General features: G+C 46.9%; 1 protein-coding gene across 3 annotated transcripts in view; it reads left to right on the plus strand.

The window, feature by feature from the left end:
- ADAM8 (ADAM metallopeptidase domain 8) overlaps positions 1 to 20,923 on the plus strand; it is a 99,867-nt gene that overhangs the window by 9,952 nt on the left and 68,992 nt on the right. For all 3 annotated transcript variants that reach the window (XM_073353122.1, XM_073353123.1, XM_073353124.1), the window contains exons 3-5: positions 4,115 to 4,191; positions 6,080 to 6,158; positions 8,831 to 8,907. In XM_073353122.1, the coding sequence (XP_073209223.1) occupies positions 4,115 to 4,191; positions 6,080 to 6,158; positions 8,831 to 8,907 (233 nt within the window). The remainder of the gene's footprint in view (positions 1 to 4,114; positions 4,192 to 6,079; positions 6,159 to 8,830; positions 8,908 to 20,923) is intronic.

Genomic DNA, 20,923 nt, shown 5'->3' on the forward strand with positions numbered 1-20,923 from the left:
TGGATGCTTACATGATGACCCGACCCCGGTTGATGGGATAAAGGGAAGAAGTGATGAAATGGAAGCAGAAAGGATGTTAGATCATTCTGCAGTGTTGCCATCTCTCACGATTTAGCACAAGTCTTATGATACTTGGTGTTTTCTTAAAGCCTCAGCACCTGGAGTTATGTGAATGTGGGAGAATTTCAGTTTTCATTTTGTAAAAAATGTCAGATACTAGTTCTTGTGGTTGTGGAGACAAGCAAGAAAACATGAACCCAAAATGCTCAGAAAAAAGAAGCCAAATACAAAAGAATCCACATTTTATTATTTTGGAAAAAATCTCTTGATTTTCAAGCCAATCTTATCTTTGTTGGGGTTTGACTCATGATTTTTGAATGTTTGGAGTCAGCAAGGCTGAATTTGTGACCATAACCTAATGGTAGTTTCCGGACTGCATTTTAGTCTTTAAAATTCAGAAAGCAGCAGAAATCATATCTTAAAAGCACAAACATTAGCACCTTAGAAGGCCTAGGTATCATGTCAATTTTGAGATATAAATTGCCTAGTAAATTCTTGGTACAGCATGTTCACTTGTGATTCAAACCCTTTCAGATAAAATAGCTTCAAAAATTCTTCCCAAAGGCATCTGTTTCTTTGCTCCAGAAACCTAAACTTGTCTGTGAAATAAACATTCTCCAGGCTATTTAGAGATCCCATCTGTGCTGTGCACATTGAACAACTTTCCTCCTTTCTTTCTGTCAGTGTTCGTACCAGAGGGAAGAGATCACATGTAATAGTACATCCATCTGTTAGATATCTGTAAGACATGCATACAACGAGAGACTGCAGTGCATGATGGGATGTAGCGGTGCAGGGGTGGGTGGTCTATCTGCACATGTTTAGGATGGCCAGGTTACGAATGGTGAAGCTGGCTCATGCTGTCCTCTCAGCCATTTCCCCAGGACTGTTTCTAATATTGCAAACCTGATACCTTAAAAAGGCAGCCTGCCATCAACATGCTCTGTTCTTTCTGCCTTAAAGGTGGAATCTCCTCCCCAAAGAACACTTGCTTTAGGGGTCACCTCTCTTCCCAGGCCATATTGCTACAGCTGTGGTCAGCAGGGGCACCTGAGCTGGATCCCCTCATTTTAAGAGATGGGGTGGCTTGCAGGGGATTCTCTATGGCTACATCTACACTGCAAAAAAAAAAAAAAAGACCCACAGCAGCAAGTTTCCGGTAGCAGCTGAGGATCCTTTGTGTAGGGGATGATGAGCTGGGGCACTCTAGGGCAGAGGAGGTGGGGACAGGGTTAAGGTGCATGCATGCCAATGATGTTGGCTGCTCTTCTCCAGCACAAATGAGGGTGCTCCTGAGACTGCTTTAACTTGTGCCAGGGCTGGTTTGGCCCCCAGATAATGGGGGCAGAAAGATGGTGTAAACCTCCCTTTTCCCTTGCCTCCTCTCCCAGTGCACCCTGACCAGCTGTTGCACATTACGTTTTCCCAAAGCACTGAAGGCCCAGGTAGCTGTTGGGCTGTTATTCCACCTTGCTGACATTGGTGTATCTCCTGGAGTTCCTGCTGACTCACTGGGATGAGAAGTATTCCAAGAGTCCAGCCCCCAGTGCCTGATCCTGCCTGTCCCAGTTTTTTGCCTGTCCAGAACTGCTCTTTCTACACCTCAGGCCAAATCCTGCAGCCATGGCCCTGCCGTGACTCACTCAGCAGGCACTGGAGTGAGCAGGAGTTTAACCAGAGTCCAGGCTCAGTCTCCCACTGTTCTGAGTCAGACCTTCTGCATTTTAAACACTTGAAAAGCCCTCTGGAAGTAGGAGTTTGGGGGAAGCTTTATCAGGCCTTTTAAATGGCTTTGCATTTCTTGTGGTTTCTCAGAAAGTTGATCACTGATCTACCTTTCCCATCCAGCTTGCAGTCAGAGTTCTCTTCTAGCGCCTTCAGTGGCTTTTCTGCAGATCTGCATTTCTCAAGGATTGGTTTCTGTCTCCTAAGTTGCCAACAATAACAAAACATCATTTTGTTGGCGAACACTAAAAGAGACAGTAACGTTCATCTAAAAAAAATTTATCACCAAGCCCCATGGACAGTTTCTTTGTCTCCAGCTTAGGCATCATGTTTGTTTAGCTGACAGCATCTCTCAAGTCTTCAGCTCTTTGCTGAAGAGCCCCTCACTTCCCAGGGCTGCAGCCAGTACCCACTTGAGGGGGAAGAGCGACCCTGGCTGCATTTTGCTCAGCAGGCAAAGGGGCTTTTTTTTTTTTTTTTTTAACCAGAAATGGATTTTTCATTCCTAGAATGAGCCCAAAGTAAAAACGCAAAGCAGTGAAATTAGAGCAGTTGACTCACAAGGAAAATCATGCTTCCTGTCCCAGCTGGTTCTGACTGTGGCACAGAAATACTTTCCGTATAACCCCAGCCCCTATCTGATTGCAGTTCCTCAATGCTTTCCTGGGGGGGAATTCCAGACTGTTATGTGGTGGTTTATACCATCACCCCCACTAGAGAGGTCAAACTCCCCAACTGAGAGCAAACCCCAGCAAATCAGAGCTGCTGAGTTTGCCTTGTGGTGCCCAAGGAGTTCACTTCTGCCAGCCGTGGCTTCCGTCCGGGAAGAGCCTTAGCCAGCGACTCTGCCGTGAGATGCTCGGTCGCCTGGTCAGCTGTCATTAACCGGAGAGGGAGGCCTCCACACTACCAAGGGTGTAATTATTCATTAGCATCACTGTTTAGCTGAGGATCTCAAAGCAATTTACTCACGATTCTTGTTACTGGTAGGTGGGGTTGTCCCCATTTTACACATGGGGAAACTGAGTCAGTGAGCTGTAGTGACTTGTCCAAGGTCATACAGCAAGTTATTGGTACAGGCAGGAAAAGAACCCAGGCATCCTGACTCCTGGTTTCAACTCCCAGTCCCTTGGTTTAACTCCTAGATACATGTCCTCTCACTTGTGGGGCTGCTGTAAACTCCACCGCCTGGTCCTGTAGGCCAGCTGGGGATTGCTGGAGCACGGCACACTCTGGCCATAACCCCTCCCCTGTGCCCTGCTGTGCTCCCTGCACCCAGGTCAGGTAAGGGTGTGGCCTAGCAGTCTGGCACACCATTGCTGAGGGTTTCTCAATTGGCCAGATCTGGCTGCTTTCCAGCTTGTTTGAATCACAAGTGGGCTCCCCAAGAAATGTGGTCCAATATGTGCACTCATGTAGTTGACCTACCTGCCTGTTTATTGTCCCTTTTACTGCAACCACCCATGCTTATGCACACATGGGAGTTGGGAGGCTATCCAGAAACTTAATGGCAATGATCTGTTTTACTAGGTGAAAAGGTGCTGTGTCTTGTGCACTGCAGGAGCTTGTAGGAATAAAGAATGACTCTGGAAGCAGAGTTTATTTCTTCAGGCCAAGTGTCTTCAGTATGATTTCCTGACCATCTACTTTTGAGAGCACACGGAAAGAGAAGTTGATTCTCACACAATGAGGCTGTGCGCATAATCAGTCAAAGAGAAGAAAGACTTTACTAGGGGAAGCATTAGTGAGTCAGGGGGTGAGTTATCAGGGGACTGTGTGGTTCTTGATTTTGAGTAAATGATGAATTAAATGCCAAAAAAGGCATTTTGATGAGCAGTAAGATTTTAGTTCCTTGTGCAACAACTTGTGGCGTTGTGCCAGATGTGAACACTGAGTCTTAGTTTAATCTCATTGTACTCATCTGTAGTGTTCTTTAATCCAAGGCATACTGGGTTTTGCAAACTGAGATTATTTCTGTGCTGGTATAGTTGGCTGTTGGTTTCCACTTGTGCTATGTCTATAATGGGTACATTGGCAGCGAGCACGTGCATCCAGGTTTCCAGAGGTGCTGGGCCCTCACACAAACCCTGAATCAGTGGGAGCTGCAGACGCACAACGCCTTTGAAAACAGGGCAGAAATATGCCAATAGAATATTTCAACAAAATCCACATATAACTAGAAGAACATTGAATGGGCTCGGGTAGGTGAGTCTAAGGTCCCATGTGACTGTCCTGGGAGGTCTGCACAGCACACAGGATAGAAATCTTCTACTTCATACCTCTTTAGCCCAATGATGACAAGTTTCTGTTGTTGTTTTACCCCATGCAGAACACGTATCCGGACCACGTTCATTACAGCATCCGTGCAGAAGGGAGGGACTATGTTCTCCGTCTGGAAAAGAACAGGTAAGTGTGCAGTGGCTAGTGTGGCTTGCAGGGTTCCCTAGTGAAAGCCTTGGGCCGTTAGGTTAGCTTCCTCCCCAGGCCACTTTGTGTGGATTGCGCGTGGAACATTGCAGGGCATAAAGCTGGAGGAGAGCCAACAGCTTGGACCTCTAGCTGAACCTTTTTGAATTTCAGAGGGACTTGGATCCCTGGATAGAAACTGGCCGCTGCAGCGGCTTAGGTTCAGCTCAAAAACAAGAAGGGGCTTGTTTTCCGTTTCTGACACAGAACCATCAGATATGATCCTAAACCCAGCTCTTATTCACCCTCAGACCCAAGCCCCTTGCCTGCCTACATTTTTATTCTGTCCCTCTCACAATGGTCTAACTCTTATTTAGCATCAAATACCATCTTCTCGAATTTAGGAGGAGACACTATTACTCAAACTGCTTTGAGCTCCGTATGAGGTGTGATTGGCAGTTGCCCTGCTGCCTCCGCTGGGATACTATGCTACTGTACCCATTTACCTCTTGGCCCCCACTCTTAAGGAGGAAAGGGTAAATCTCCCCCTACTGTTACTGTACGCCCTGGAGCTCATTACAAGGGACCTGCATGTACAAGTTGGCAGACTGATGGCAGGGGAACAAAATTTTGTGACCCATGGATCTATCCCCATCTGGCTGCCCCGCCAGCATTTAGGCAGGAGAAACCAGTCCCAGCCCACCTACTGGCCCTGTCCTTCTTACTCCATTTGAAAGCCTTTGTCTTTTTGGAGCCTGTTTGGAGTAAATGATGGTGATGGTCTGGGTGACCGTGAACACGCCCCAAGCACTGGCTGCAGGGCAAAGAGTCAGGCACCCGTTTACAAACCATTCAGCAGACAGAACGTCAATGGCAGCTACTGTTCCATGACCCCATCTAGGGTGACCAGACGTCCTGATATTTAACTCTTTGTCCTGCGTCCCAATCGTACATCGGTCGGGATGTCATTTGTCCCGATATTGTACCCGATATTGTAAAGTTGCCAGGTGTCCGGTTGGCGCAGGTCTGGCAGGCTCCCTACCTGGATCCACGCAGCTCCCTGGAAGTGGTGACAGTTCCCTCTGGGTCCTAGGCACAGGGATGGCCAGGGGAGCTCTGCGTGCTGCCCCCGCCATGAGCCTGCTCCGCAGCTTCCATTGCCCAGGAACCGCGGCCAGTGGGAGCTGTGGGGGTGGCTCCTGGAGGTGAGGCAGTGTGCACTGCCGCCTGGCTGTGCCTCCGCCTAGGACCCAGAGGCAATTGTCGCCACTTTCGGGGATCCGCCTGAGGTAAGCCACGCCTGGAACCTGCACCCCCCCCCACCCGCACCCAAACTCCCTTCCGGAGTCAGCACCCCGAATCTCTTCCCACAGCCCCAGCTCCCTGCCCCACCCCTGAGACACCCCCCCCCCTTGCAGTGCGGGCTGGAGCTGGGGCTATGTGCCCCTGACTGACATGCGGCTTGTAGTGGGGGCCGGAGCTGGGGCCACGCGCCCCACAACCTGCGGCTTCCTAGGACTGTGCTCCTGCCTCCCCCATGGCTCCGGTGGGGACTGCGAGCCTGTGGCTGCCCCCCTCCCCGCACATGTGTCCCAATATTTTATTTTTGCGATCTGGTCACCCTACACGCAACAGAGGCAATAACAGCTTCTTCTATGGAGGTTGTGCAGGACCCTGCCTCCCCCTCCCTCTGTATAGGATGCATCCGAAGTGTGAAGATGAGGAACCATTGATGGGATTTTCTGTTGGGAGTTCAAGCAGTGATGCGGTGCAAGGTCCAGCTTGCTTTTCTCAATCGCATATTGGCACTGGGAGCAGTGTCAGTACTACTGGGAGCTGCAGGTGGCGCTGTGAGTCCTCACTGCTTCTGTCTGTCTCTTTTTTTCAGGGGACTGATTGGGGAGCACTACACTGAAACCTATTACTCAGAAAATGGCACCGAGGTCACTGAGAGGCCAGACACTCAGGTATGAATCCAAGGGCTGTGCTGTATGATCTGGTGCATGTTTCTTAGAGGAGACTTACTGGGGCTGGGGGATTGCGCTGAGGCTTTGGACTCTCAAAACAAATTCACTAGAACCTGTGGTGTCTCCCCCAGTCCTTTTCACAGCAAAGCAAGACATCTTGTTTGATGCTTCACATTTCCTTGGTGCTCGGTGCTATGCTGTGGGTGCCTGAGGTGCTATTGGTTAGGTATGGAGCTGAGGAGGCTCAGATCCTTGTGGTAAGCGCTTCCTTTTTACCACTGGATGACAGGCTGGGGCTCTGTGAACAGAGGTGGACTGAGCTGCTCATATGATCCATGACATGTTTGGGAAATGGGCACTCACCTTCTTCTCGTTCATACACCTGTGGGCACGTAAGATCAATCCAGTTGGCAGTCATCCTACTGCCTCCCGTGTGCCTGCCTGCCCTCCGCATTCTGTACAACGCTGTGCTCATTGGGGGGCAAGGCCACAACGAGTCCTTGCTGAAGGCTGCAGATGCTGATGTTGTCTGTAGGACAGGGGCTGAAGGCTGCTGGATGCTGATTGACCCACCTTCCTCCCCACGAGCAGGCCATTTGGCATTGGGTCTTTCATAGAGCCATAGACCTTAAGGCTGGAAGGGACCCTTACAGGTCAGACTGGATCAGATAACACTGGTCAGAGAACCTCACCCAGGGACTCCTGTATTGGGTCCAGTAGCTTCTGGCTGAGTTAGACCATAACATTACTTTGCCCTTTTCTGGCAAAGATCTCAAAGCACCAAGGAATGCCTCACGTTCCCTGAGAGAAAGCAATAATATTGTCAACCCCATGTCTCAGCTAGGGAAACAAAGGCTCAGAGAGCACACAATCGCACAAGTCCCAGCTGTCTTGATAGAGCCAGAAGCAGAACCCAGTTCTTCTGACACCACACCATAACCTCTCACCACTAGGCAATGCTTCCTTTTCAGTACATGAGTTGGCTTCCCATTATAGAAGTGGTGCCACAGAGATTAGTGGCGAACTTGCTTTCAGTGGTGAGCGGTCAGAGCAGCCCTCAGGAGCGTGAGGTTTGATTGGTGTCGGCTAATTATTCTTCCCTGCCCTGCTGGTGTTCTGGGCTAATGGTTTTAGATAATGTTTCCAAAGCGCTCTGTAAACTCTAACTGTATTGGGCAAACCCTGGCACACAGCTCAGCAGGCCACCTGGGCTTTTCATGATGGGCCGCAACACCAGCCCTTCACTGGGAAGTGCCGTCAGTGATTTAGCCCCAGCAAAGGAGATTGTTGGGAGGGTCTAGTCCTCGACCTGCAGAGCTGGCTTACAGCTCCCCATGACCAGGGCAACTGGGAGGTAGTATAGCCCCGGTGGGCTCTCCAGACTTCAGCTAAATTTTGCAGTGCACAGCGGACACTCCCATTTTAGCAGCTGCTGCACAGTGCAGATAGGGGGCCGGTGTATGGAGAACAGCTAATTTGAATGAATTCCCTTCCTTCCTTCAGCAGCTCTGCAAATGCCCAGAGTTGCAAGGCCAGGGCTCCTCTCACCCCATGCCTCACTGTCCTACCCTCCACGCCTCCTGTAGCTGCAAACCTGCCCTATGGAGCAGCAGGTAGAGAGGAACCTCCGTAGTTCTGTAAGGGAAGCTCCTGCGCCCCATCCCCCACCTCTGCCTGCTGTGAGGGACAACACCTGCGCTGTTTCTTGGATGCTCCCATGCTCCCTCGCTCGCCTGGCCTGGCCTACTGTGGGGGACGATACCTGTGAGGTTGCTTGGACGCTCCTGTGTGTCCCGCACCATGCCCCAGCATGCTCTGTTCCTGGATTCCCTCCCCTGCCTCTCAGCTCTCCCCTGGCCTTCTGTGGGGATAATGCCCACATTGTACCCGGATGCTTTTTTCTTCCTGGCCCTTGCCTACACTGGGGGACAACACTCCTGCCCCTTGATAGTCTTTTCCCCTCCAGCCAGCCAGCTCTTACAGCTGGGAGTTCAGAGCGTCTGATTTCTAATCCCACCCTGTGACTTTGGTCAAGTTACTTCCTCAGTCTTCTGTGTGTGTGTGTGTGTATTAGTGCTGATTACGTGTTCTGTGCTCAGGCACCATGGCAGTCAGGAGCAGTGCTGTGTTGTGTATTGTGCTGATCCAGTCAAGCCTCCAATCTGCCCATGAATGTAAGGCTGCCCATGTCACTGTAGTATACTGCTCATGTATGGTGTGGAACTGCCTGCTGTTCAGGTGTGCAGTGTTGTTGTAGCCGTCTTGGTCCCAGGTTTTTAGACAGAGTGGGTGAGGTAATATCTTTTATTGGACCAACTTCTGTTGGTGAGAGAGACAAGCTTTCAGGCTTACCCAAGGTCACCTGAAGAAGAGCGCTGTATAGCTCAAAAGCTTGTCTCTCTCACCAACAGAAGTTGGTCCAATAAAAGATATTACCTCCCACACCTTGTGTGCTTTTCAGGTGGCAGCTGGGAGCACTTGTGTTTCTTGAAAGATCTGAAAATCACGCGTGGGTAATAAATGAGGCGGGAAAGGCTTGTTTTTGCCTGGAAGAAGCTCTATAACAGATCTCTGCTTTCCAGGATCTGTACCTTGTTAGTGACTTCTTTTCTACCCTAAGTGTTCCCAGTATGGTGCTGATTGGCTTTTGACTTCTGCTTTCTCTGCTGCAGGATCACTGCTTTTATCACGGGGATGTTCACGGACACAGTGATTCAGCGGCAAGCATCAGTACTTGCAGAGGACTCAGGTATGATCTTTGACACAGGGCACGCAGAGGGGAGGGAACATCAGAACCCAAACATGTAAAGCAAAAAGCACCAGGGGGCCTGAGTGTGCCTTGCCCCGCACTTGTGTCATTTTCAGTAGTCCAGACTGGGTATAAAATGCTGCTATTCTGATCTGGTAGCATTTTACACCCATTTGGCAGTAGTGTAAATGACTATACACTGTGCAGGTCAATAGAGAATCAGCCCCAATATGTGTCACTGTGTCAGAAGAACTTGGTTATGTCGTGCGATACAGTGATGTCACAATATATTGGTGTACTTTCAAACCAGTGTTGCCAACTCTCACAACTTTTATGGCAAACCTCTTTTCATCTGGTGTTTCTATAAAGTCCCACCCACTGGAGTCAGGTGACTTAAGGAGGCATTTCACCTTTCATTTAGGGAAAAAAGTCAATTTGCTCCTGGTTGTGGAGAATAGCTTGAATATGTGACCCCTGAAGGCTCAAAAACCAAAAGGCAAATTCAATGAACGAAATTTTTAAAATATCATGATTTTTGTGGCCTAAGTCATAGGTTTATAGATTCTAAGGCCAGAAGGGACCAATGTGATAGTCTGACCTTCTGAATCACACAGGCCATAAAACTTCCCCACAATAATTCCTAGATCAGATCTTTTAGAAAAACATCCAATCTTGATTTAAAAATTGTCAGTGATGGAGAATCCAACATGACCTTGGTAAATTGTTCCAATGATTAATTACTCTCACCATTAAAAATGTGTGATTTATTTCCAGTCTGAATTTGTCTAGCTTCAACTTCCAGCCATTGGTTCATGTTACACCTTTCTCTGCTAGATTGAAGAGCCCATAATTAAATATTTGTTCCCCATGTAGGTACTTATAGACTATAATCAAGTCACCCCTTAACCTTCTCTTTCTTAAGAGTAATAGATTGAGCTCCTTGATCTATCACTATAAGACAGGTTTTCTAATCCTTTAATCATTCTCATGGCTCTTCTCTGAACCCTCTCCAATTTATCATTATACTTCTTGAATTGTGGGTACCAGAACTGGACACAGTATTCCAGCAGTGATTGCACCAGTGTCAAATACAGAGGTAAAATAACCTCCGTACTCTTACTCAAGATTCCCCTGTTTGTGCATCCCAGGATCGCATTAGCTCTTTTGGCCACAGCATCACACTGGGAATGCATGTTCAGCTGATTATCCCCCACGACTCCCAAATCTTTGTCAGAGTCACTGCTTCCCAGGTTAGAGTCCCCCAGCCTGTAAGAAAGGCCTTCGTTCTTTGTTCCCAGATGTATACATTTAGCCATATTAAAATGCATATTTTTTTTCTTGTGCCCAGTTTACTAAGTGATCTAGATCACTCTGTATCAGTAACCTGTCCTCATTATTTACCACTGCCCCTATCTTTGTGTCATCTGCAGACTTGATCAGTGATGATTTTATATTTTAATAGAACAGAGAATAGTAGGACTGGAACGGACCTCAAGAGGTCTTCTAGTCCAGTCCCCATCTCAAGTCATTAATAAAAATGTTAAATGATTTTTGAACAACTGGGGTTGGAGATACTGGAAAACAGACCACCATATGCTATTATAATAAGGATCTGTGACAGGGTCGGGCCAGATGGCTACAGGCGACTAATAGAAGGCAGATATATTAGCCCCAGGCTAAGTAGGTCCCTTTTCCCTGGGTAAGGAAACAGGCAAGGTTCCAGAACAATCAGGAACCTTCTGGAGACAATTAAGACAGACAGGCTGATTAGAACACCTGCAGCCAATCAAGAAGCTGCTAGAATCAGTAAAGGCAGGCTAATCAGGGCACCTGGGTTTTAAAAAGGAGCTCACTTCAGTTTGTGGTGTGCGTGTGAGGAGCTGGGAGCAAGAGGCACTAGGAGCTGAGAGTGAGTATGCGGACTATTGGAGGACTAAGGTGTACAAGTATTATCAGACACCAGGAGGAAGGTCCTATGGTGAGGATTCATAGATATTTAGGTCAGAAGGGACCATTATGATCATCTAGTCTGACCTCCTGCACAATGCAGGCCACAGAATTTCACCCACCACTCCTATAAAAAAAACCTCACACCTATATCTGTGCTATTGAAGTCCTCAAATCGTAGTTTAAAGACTTCAAGGAGCAGAGAATCCTCCAGCAAGTGACCCATGCTCCATGCTACAGAGGACGGCGAAAAACCTCCAGGGCCTCTTCCAATCTGCCCTGGTGGAAAATTCCTTCCCGACCACAAATATGGCCATCAGCTAAACCTTGAGCATATGGGCAAGATTCATCAGCTAGATACTACAGAAAATTCTTTCCTGGGTAACTCGGATCTCACCCCATCTAATAGCCCATCACAGGCCATTGGGCCTATTTACCATGAATATTTAATTACCAAAACCATGTTATCCCATCATACCATCTCCTCCATAAACTTATCGAGTTTAATCTTAAAGCCAGATAGATCTTTTGCCCCCACTGCTTCCCTCGGAAGGCTATTCCAAAACTTCACTCCTCTGATGGTTAAAAACCTTTGTATACTTTCTAGTCTAAATTTCCTAGTGGCCAGTTTATATCCATTTGTTCTTGTGTCCACATTGGTACTGAGCTTAAATAATTCCTCTCCCTCTCCGGTATTTATCCCTCTGATATATTTATAGAGAGCAATCATATCTCCCCTCAACCTTCTTTTAGTTAGGCTAAACAAGCCAAGCTCCCTGAGTCTCCTTTCATAAGACAAGTTTTCCATTCCTCGGATCATCCTAGTAGCCCTTCTCTGTACCTGTTCCAGTTTGAATTCATCCTTCTTAAACATGGGAGACCAGAACTGCACACAGTATTCCAGATGAGGTCTCACCAGTGCCTTGTATAACGGTACTAAAACCTCCTTATCCCTACTGGAAATAGCTCTCCTGATGCATCCCAAGACCGCATTAGCTTTTTTCACAGCCATATCACATTGGCGGCTCATAGTTATCCTATGATCAACCAATACTCCAAGGTCCTTTTCCTCCTCCATTACTTCTAATTGATGCGTCCCTAGGTTATAACTTAAATTCTTGTTATTAATCCCTAAATGCATGACCTTACACTTCTCACTATTAAATTTCATCCTATTATTATTACTCCAGTTTACAAGGTCATCCAGATCCTCCTGTAGGGTATCCCTATCCTTCTCTAAATTGGCAATACCGCCCAGCTTTGTATCATCCACAGACTTTATTAGCACACTCCCACTTTTTGTGCCAAGGTCAGTAATAAAAAGATTAAATAAGATTGGTCCCAAAACCGATCCTTGAGGAACTCCACTGGTAACCTCCCTCCAGCCTGACAGTTCACCTTTCAGTAGGACCCGTTGTAGTCTCCCCTTTAACCAATTCCTTATCCACCTTTCAATTTTCCTATTGATCCCCATCTTATCCAATTTAACTAATAATTCCCCATGTGGCACGGTATCAAATGCCTCACTAAAATCTAGGTAAATTAGATCCACTGCGTTTCCTTTGTCTAAAAAATCTGTTACTTTCTCAAAAAAGGAGATCAGGTTGGTTTGGCACGATCTACCTTTTGTAAAACCATGTTGTATTTTGTCCCATTTACCATTGACTTCAATGTCCTTAACTACCTTCTCCTTCAAAATTTTTTCCAAGACCTTGCATACTACAGATGTCAAACTAACAGGCCTATAATTACCCAGATCACTTTTTTTCCCTTTCTTAAAAATAGGAACTATGTTATCAATTCTCCAATCATACGGTACAACCCCTGAGTTTACAGATTCATTAAAAATTCTTGCTAATGGGCTTGCAATTTCCTGTGCCAATTCCTTTAATATTCTTGGATGAAGATTATCTGGGCCCCCTGATTTAGTCACATTAAGCTGTTTGAGTTTCGCTTCTGCCTCAAATATGGTAATGTCTACCTCCATATCCTCATTCCCATTTGTCATGTTACCATTATCCCTAAGATCCTCTTTAGTCTTATTAAAGACTGAGGCAAAGTATTTGTTTAGATATTGGGCCATGCCTAGATTATCCTTGACCTTCACTCCATCCTCAGTGTTTAGCAGTCCCACTTCTTCTTTCTTTGTTTTCTTCTTATTTATATGACTATAGAACATTTTACTATTGGTTTTAATTCCCTTTGCAAGGTCCAACTCTACTTGACTTTTAGCCTGTCTCACTTTATCCCTACATGTTCTGACCTCAATAAGGTAGCTTTCCTTGCTGATCCCTCTCTTCTTCCACTCCCTATATGCTTTCTGCTTTTTCTTAGTCACCTCTCTGAGATCCTTGCTCATCCAGCTTGGTCTACAACTCCTGCCTATGAATTTTTTCCCCTTACTTGGGATGCAGGCTTCCGATAGCTTCTGCAGCTTTGATTTAAAATAATCCCAGGCCTCCTCTACCTGTGTTGGGAGGAGGCCACGGGGAAGTAGCCCAGGAAGTTGTAGCTGTCGCACAGCTGTTCCAGGAGGCACTCTAGACAGCTGCATTCCACAGGGCCCTGGGCTGGAACCCGGAGTAGAGAGTGGGCCCGGGTTCCCCCCAAACCTCCCAACTCCTGGTCAGACACAGGAGGAGTCGTCCTGGACTGTAGGTTCACGAAAACAGCCAAGCTGAGGGCTGCCATGAAGCTCCAAGGCGAGCAAATCCGCCAATAAGCGCAAGACCCATCAAGGTAGAGGAGGAACTTTGTCACAGATCCTAAAGTACTTTGCAACCTGTATCTATACAGGGATCACTTTCTCCAACCATTGAAATGCAGCCATCTCTGGCGTGAACACTGCTGCTGTTTTACAGTGCACAGCAGTTCAGGAGAGGAAGGGAACGTGATTCTTCGATCTGTTTGTAACTGTAGGGGAATGTGGGGGAACCAAGATGAAATTAGGCCTGGACATTGTGATTGTATATGAAGTGTTTAGTCAGGAATTATTTGCAGTCAGTGCTGACTTGGCTTTGAGCTGTATTTCTGACTCACTGGCTTTGCATGTCTGTTTCCCAGCAGTGTAATCTGAGCCTTTTGGAAATGTTTGTATTAGAGATGGGCCTGAACCAAACCCCAGATGTGGATACTCAGGATTTTTCGGGGTGTGTGGTTCCAGACCTGAACTTTGCAGCTCAGACCTTTTAATTTGAAGTCATTTTATCAATGTAAACGTAAACAAAGGTAGAGAACCCTGCTGGACTTGCTGTGACTGCCCTTCTGCACAATGACAGAGATTCATGTAATACTTGGCCCTGAAGACAGGATGTCTTAGGTAGTGATGAGACTGTCTGATTGAATCACATACGTCTAGGCAGCATGACATATCAGAAGCTGATATTTTTCTGCTACCTGAGCCTGCAGGTGCAGACTAGAGGAGCAGCCCCTTGATAGAGAATCATGCTTGATCTCTAGAAATCCCAGCTTATCCCCCTGCCACTCTGTTGTTAATTATTATGTTTATTAGGGTAGTGCCTAAGGACCAACCAATTTGAAAACCCCTCTGTTCTGGGTGCTGTATAAAGTGAGAAAGACTGTCCCTGCCCTGGAGAGCTCATAGCCTGAGTAGGCAAGATAGACAATGGGGTGGGGTTGGGGTTGGGGTGGGGAAAGAATTAGAGCTGGTTGAAATATGGGGGTGGGGTTGTCATGGATCCACAGGATCAGTGCTACACCCCATTTTTTAAACAGTCCCTTGGAGGAATCCTTCGGTTTGCCAGACCCCCGAGTAATCTCACTCTTCCTTCAGGTTAGGGTGCACCGCCTCACCCCCTCTGAGACTGAGCCTCTGGGCTCCAGCCCTCCTGCTTCACACCTTAAGCTCTGCTCAGCGAGTCCAGCTGAGGGTATATCTACATGCTGCAGCAGCTCAGCTCTACAGGATTCTCCCATGGTAACCCACCTCCCCGAGAGGCAGTAGCTAGGTCTGTGCTACACTGTCTACAAGGGGATTTAGGTTAGCTTAACAGCGCTGCTCAGAGGTGTGGATTTTTCACATCCCTGGCAAATGTAGTTAAACCAACCTAATTTTCTACCGTAGACCAGGCCCAAGTTTTGCTTCGGGTGAAAGACTTTGACCCTCTTCAGGGATCAGTGCAGCTCAGTAGGTATTTGCAGTGGCACCAAGCAGCCTTTTGAAAACAGAGTAGGGCTTAGTATTCAGCTGGAATTCAGCATCAGCAAGTCTTTAGGTTAGCGTCGAGAAACAAAGGTTAAGACGGAGTTCAGACTGGCCAACCCCAGGGCTCCACCCAACAAGCTGCTGTAGATTCCATCTTGTCTCGCTGTCTCTCAGTTCCAGGTGACAGCCCCTCTATCTCAGCTCTCAGCACAGCCACATGACTCCTTTCCCCTTTGATCTCCAGCTCTGGGCATTTGCTCTGCTTTCTGGCAGAGAGGTGGGGGGAACCTCCTTCCTCTGGGCTGTAAGTCACTAGGTGTGAATGTCCCAACCAGTGGGGTTTCCATTGTCTCTTCTGGGTCCTCCATTCACGTGTGTGTAGACTTTGTCCAGTTTGTTTGACTCTAGTCTCCAACCAGGCTGCTAGTGAGTCAAACCCTTCCTCTCTTGTCTTTACCCTCAGAGCATAGCAATGCAAAGCACAGAGGGAAACTGAGGCACACATAAGCATAATAAAAATATTTACCAAAATTCCCACATTCCTCTCGGGAAATAAAATTAATGGTTTTGGTTTTGATTTTTCTAAACATTTTTTTGTGATTACTGTTTCCCCCATCCCCTCACTTTCAATCCTTGAAAAGGGAAACGTTTCAATTTCCAGATTTGGACAGGAATCCAAAATGGAGTGTCAGCTGTCTTAACTGGAGAGGGGACTGAAGGGGGCTCAAGGAAAGGAAGAGATGGAAGGGGTGATGTCTGTGAGGAGAAGGAGGAGAGAGAGTGGCAGATGATTCAGTAGGACAGGGCCCATTCTGTTGTCTGGAGCACTTCAGAAAGCTGGCAGGGAAAGCTTTGCAGGTGACCTGCTACCTCTGCCAGAGACACATGTGTAGGGGGACTGCTGGCCTAGTTGATGGCAGGCAGAAGCATAATTAATTATGCAAAAAAATGTTCATTTCTACTATTTAATTGGCTGATAAATAGAGAGAGTACTATTTTCCTCTCTTTTCCTAACAATGGATTCACTGAAGCTGAATCTGGTTTCTCCAGGGCTTGGTGTCCTGATTTCTTCAGGTGTTAGTAGTTGGTTTCTCAGATTTAAACTTTTCTGATAAACCCGGCTTATCTACCACTTACATAGGCTAGGTCCTTAAATTTGCCAAGAAACAAACCCTCTTAATTGTCTTTTATTTGAACATCTTTCAGATTTATTCACCCTACAATAAAAAAAAAGTAAAGTTGCCAAAAAACCAAGGAAGTTCTCACCTTTCACAAGAGTGTAAAAAATGCAACGTTTCTATGACCCCTAGTAACCTAGACATTGCTGGACTGGATGAGACCTGCTGTTCATCTAGTCCAGGCCTCTCTCTCTGACAGTGGCTAGTGTTCCAGTTCTGGGATTAACTGCACCTTGGCCCGCTCTGTGGTCTGCTCAGGTCTCAGGCTTCCTCATGTCACCTCTCTGTGGGTGGGAACCCTCATCCTTCTCCTTCCAGACTGATGATTAAGGTTTGCAGTTATGCTTATCCCAGCAGATCTGTTTTTAGTCCAGCGCCGGCTGTTCTGCTGTCTCCCAGGGTCTATGACAGGGTTACCAGTGACCAGCCAGCTTTCCCAGAGCACAGTTCATTTATTTAGGACAAAACCATTACAGAGAAAACATCTATCCTAAAACAATGCACTGTCCACACGTGTGCCAGCTTACTAGAGGGGTCTTTTGTCTTCCACAGGAAGACCCTGGCAGGTTCCATTCCTTCCAACAGGGTTTGCCTTCTTGGTTACAGTCTCATGTCAGTTTTTGCATCAAAATTAGGGTCACACAGTTCAGGCTAGCCCTTTATACCAAAAACCCATTCTTTGTCTTGTGGGCCTCTGGAACCCATTCCAAACCAGTCTATGCAGTTCTGCCCAGAAGTGGTACTTCTCTGTAGGTGTGTACTGCCCAGATGTGTGCAGTAATTGCCCCACACCCTACCCCTGGTTTTAGTTCCTGGACAATGCTCGGCGGTTCTCCCCAATGGATCCAGAATGTAATCCCTAAGTTATGACAGGTTTCAGTGTAGCAGCCGTGTTAGTCTGTATCCGCGAAAAGAATAAGAGGACTTGTGGCACCTTAGAGACTAAATTTGTTAGTCTCTAAGGTGCCACAAGTCTTCCCTTTCTTTTTGCCTATATTATGGTGTACTCTCACCACCGGAGCACCTCTTCCTGCCCTCGTTTCACAATGGTTTGTCTCTTCCATGGTCTAGCCCCCTCAGCCAGGTCAGCTCTCAGTCAAGCCGCTTGGTTCTCGTTCCATCTTCACTTTGCCCCTAGCAGAAGCAGCCAGCCTTTTTTATCTGGCCTGCTGTGCCCTGATTGGCCTCTGCCTGTTCCCAGCCCTTCCAGGTGATGGAGGACCAACTCTTGCTGGTTCTGCCTGCAGATGATCATGGGAGGCCTCTTTAGGCAATTCCGGGTGGTCTGAACTCACAGCTCTTCCCTTCCAGCAGAAGTGTTATCCAATTCCTAATAGCTAGAGATTGGTTTAAACCCGGAAGCAGGAGGTTTATTGTCTTACAAAAAAATATTTTTAACACTCACAACAACTCTGGATATTCTTGTTATTCATATCAATGTCTCTGAATTTTGATACATTCTTGTCCTCAGCAATATCCTTTGTCAATGAGTTCCCACATCTAATTACATGTTGAGCAGAAGCGTTTCCTTTTATCTGTTTTGAACTTGCCACCTTTCGATTTAATTTAATGTCCCTTGTTGTGTTATGAGGCAGGGAGAACAGATGTTCCCAATCTACCTTCTCTAAACCATTCATTATTTTATATTATTTTGTCATAACCCTTCATAGCTGCCTACTTTCCAAGAAGAAAAGGAGTACTTGTGGCACCTTAGAGACTAACCAATTTATTTGAGCATGAGCTTTCGTGAGCTACAGCTCACTTCATCAGATGTTTACCGTGGAAACTGCAGCAGACTTTATATACACACAGAAATCATGAAACAATACCTCCTCCCACCCCACTGTCCTGCTGGTAATAGCTTATCTAAAGTGATCAACAGGTGGGCCATTTCCAGCACAAATCCAGGTTTTCTCACCCTCCACCCCCCCACACAAATTCACTCTCCTGCTGGTGCTAGCCCATCCAAAGTGACAACTCTTTACATAATCAAGTCGGGCTATTTCCTGCATAGATCAAGGTTTTCTCACATCCCCCCCACCCCCATACACACACAAACTCACTCTCCTGCTGGTAATAGCTCATCTAAACTGACCATTCTCCAGGTTTAAATCCAAGTTAAACCAGAACATCTGGGGGGGGGGGGTAGGAAAAAACAAGAGGAAACAGGCTACCTTGCATAATGACTTAGCCACTCCCAGTCTCTATTTAAGCCTAAATTAATAGTATCCAATTTGCAAATGAATTCCAATTCAGCAGTTTCTCGCTGGAGTCTGGATTTGAAGTTTTTTTGTTTTAAGATAGCGACCTTCATGTCTGTGATTGCGTGACCAGAGAGATTGAAGTGTTCTCCGACTGGTTTATGAATGTTATAATTCTTGACATCTGATTTGTGTCCATTTATTCTTTTACGTAGAGACTGTCCAGTTTGACCAATGTACATGGCAGAGGGGCATTGCTGGCACATGATGGCATAGATCACATTGGTGGATGTGCAGGTGAACGAGCCTCTGATAGTGTGGCTGATGTTATTAGGCCCTGTGATGGTGTCCCCTGAATAGATATGTGGGCACAATTGGCAACGGGCTTTGTTGCAAGGATAAGTTCCTGGGTTAGTGGTTCTGTTGTGTGGTATGTGGTTGTTGGTGAGTATTTGCTTCAGGTTGCGGGGCTGTCTGTAGGCAAGGACTGGCCTGTCTCCCAAGACTTGTGAGAGTGTTGGGTCATCCTTTAGGATAGGTTGTAGATCCTTAATAATGCGTTGGAGGGGTTTTAGTTGGGGGCTGAAGGTGACGGCTAGTGGCGTTCTGTTATTTTCTTTGTTAGGCCTGTCCTGTAGCAGGTAACTTCTGGGAACTCTTCTGGCTCTATCAATCTGTTTCTTTACTTCTGCAGGTGGGTATTGTAGTTGTAAGAAAGCTTGACAGAGATCTTGTAGGTGTTTGTCTCTGTCTGAGGGGTTGGAGCAAATGCGGTTGTATCGCAGAGCTTGGCTGTAGACGATGGATCGTGTGGTGTGGTCAGGGTGAAAGCTGGAGGCATGCAGGTAGGAATAGCGGTCAGTAGGTTTACGGTATAGGGTGGTGTTTATGTGGCCATTGTTTATTAGCACTGTAGTGTCCAGGAAGTGGATCTCTTGTGTGGACTGGACCAGGCTGAGGTTGGTGGTGGGATGGAAATTGTTGAAATCATGGTGGAATTCCTCAAGGGCTTCTTTTCCATGGGTCCAGATGATGAAGATGTCATCAATATAGCGCAAGTAGAGTAGGGGCTTTAGGGGACGAGAGCTGAGGAAGCGTTGTTCTAAATCAGCCATAAAAATGTTGGCATACTGTGGGGCCATGCGGGTACCCATAGCAGTGCCGCTGATCTGAAGGTATACATTGTCCCCAAATGTGAAATAGTTATGGGTAAGGACAAAGTCACAAAGTTCAGCCACCAGGTTAGCCGTGACATTATCGGGGATAGTGTTCTTGACGGCTTGTAGTCCATCTTTGTGTGGAATGTTGGTGTAGAGGGCTTCTACATCCATAGTAGCCAGGATGGTGTTATCAGGAAGATCACCGATGGATTGAAGTTTCCTCAGGAAGTCAGTGGTGTCTCGAAGGTAGCTGGGAGTGCTGGTAGCGTAGGGCCTGAGGAGGGAGTCTACATAGCCAGACAATCCTGCTGTCAGGGTGCCAATGCCTGAGATGATGGGGCGCCCAGGATTTCCAGGTTTATGGATCTTGGGTAGTAGATAGAATATCCCAGGTCGGGGTTCCAGGGGTGTGTCTGTGCGGATTTGATCTTGTGCTTTTTCAGGAAGTTTCTTGAGCAAATGCTGTAGTTGCTTTTGGTAACTCTCAGTGGGATCATAGGGTAATGGCTTGTAGAAACTCGTGTTGGAGAGCTGCCGAGCAGCCTCTTGTTCATATTCCGACCTATTCATGATGACAACAGCACCTCCTTTGTCAGCCTTTTTGATTATGATGTCAGAGTTGTTTCTGAGGCTGTGGATGGCATTGCGTTCCGCATGGCTGAGGTTATGGGGCAAGTGATGCTGCTTTTCCACAATTTCAGCCCGTGCACGTCGGCGGAAGCACTCTATGTAGAAGTCCAGTCTGCTGTTTCGACCTTCAGGAGGAGTCCATCTAGAATCCCTCTTTCTGTAGTGTTGGCAGGGAGACCTCTGTGGATTAGTATGTTGTTCAGAGGTATTTTGGAAATATTCCTTGAGACGGAGACGTCGAAAATAGGATTCTAGGTCACCACAGAACTGTATCATGTTCGTGGGGGTGGAGGGGCAGAAGGAGAGGCCCCGAGATAGAACAGCTGCTTCTGCTGGGCTGAGAGTATAGTTGGATAGGTTAACAATATTGCTAGGTGGGGTGAGGGAACCATTGCTGTGGCCCCTTGTAGCATGTAGTAGTTTAGAAAGTTTAGTGTCTTTTTTCTTTTGTAGAGAAGCAAAGTGTGCGTTGTAAATGGCTTGTCTAGTTTTAGTAAAATCCAGCCACGAGGAAGTTTGTGTGAAAGGTTGGTTCTTTATGAGAGTATCCATTTTTGAGAGCTCATTCTTAATCTTTCCCTGTTTGCTGTAGAGGATCTTGATCAGGTGATTCCGCAGTTTCTTTGAGAGCGTGAGGCACAAGCTGTCAGCATAGTCTGTGTGGTATGTAGATTGTAATGGATTTCCAAGGTGGGTGAGGTAATATCTTTTCTTGGACCAACTTCTGTAATATCC

The sequence above is a fragment of the Lepidochelys kempii genome, chromosome 7 (assembly GCF_965140265.1).
Source record: "Lepidochelys kempii isolate rLepKem1 chromosome 7, rLepKem1.hap2, whole genome shotgun sequence".
Lineage (NCBI taxonomy): Eukaryota > Metazoa > Chordata > Testudines > Cheloniidae > Lepidochelys > Lepidochelys kempii.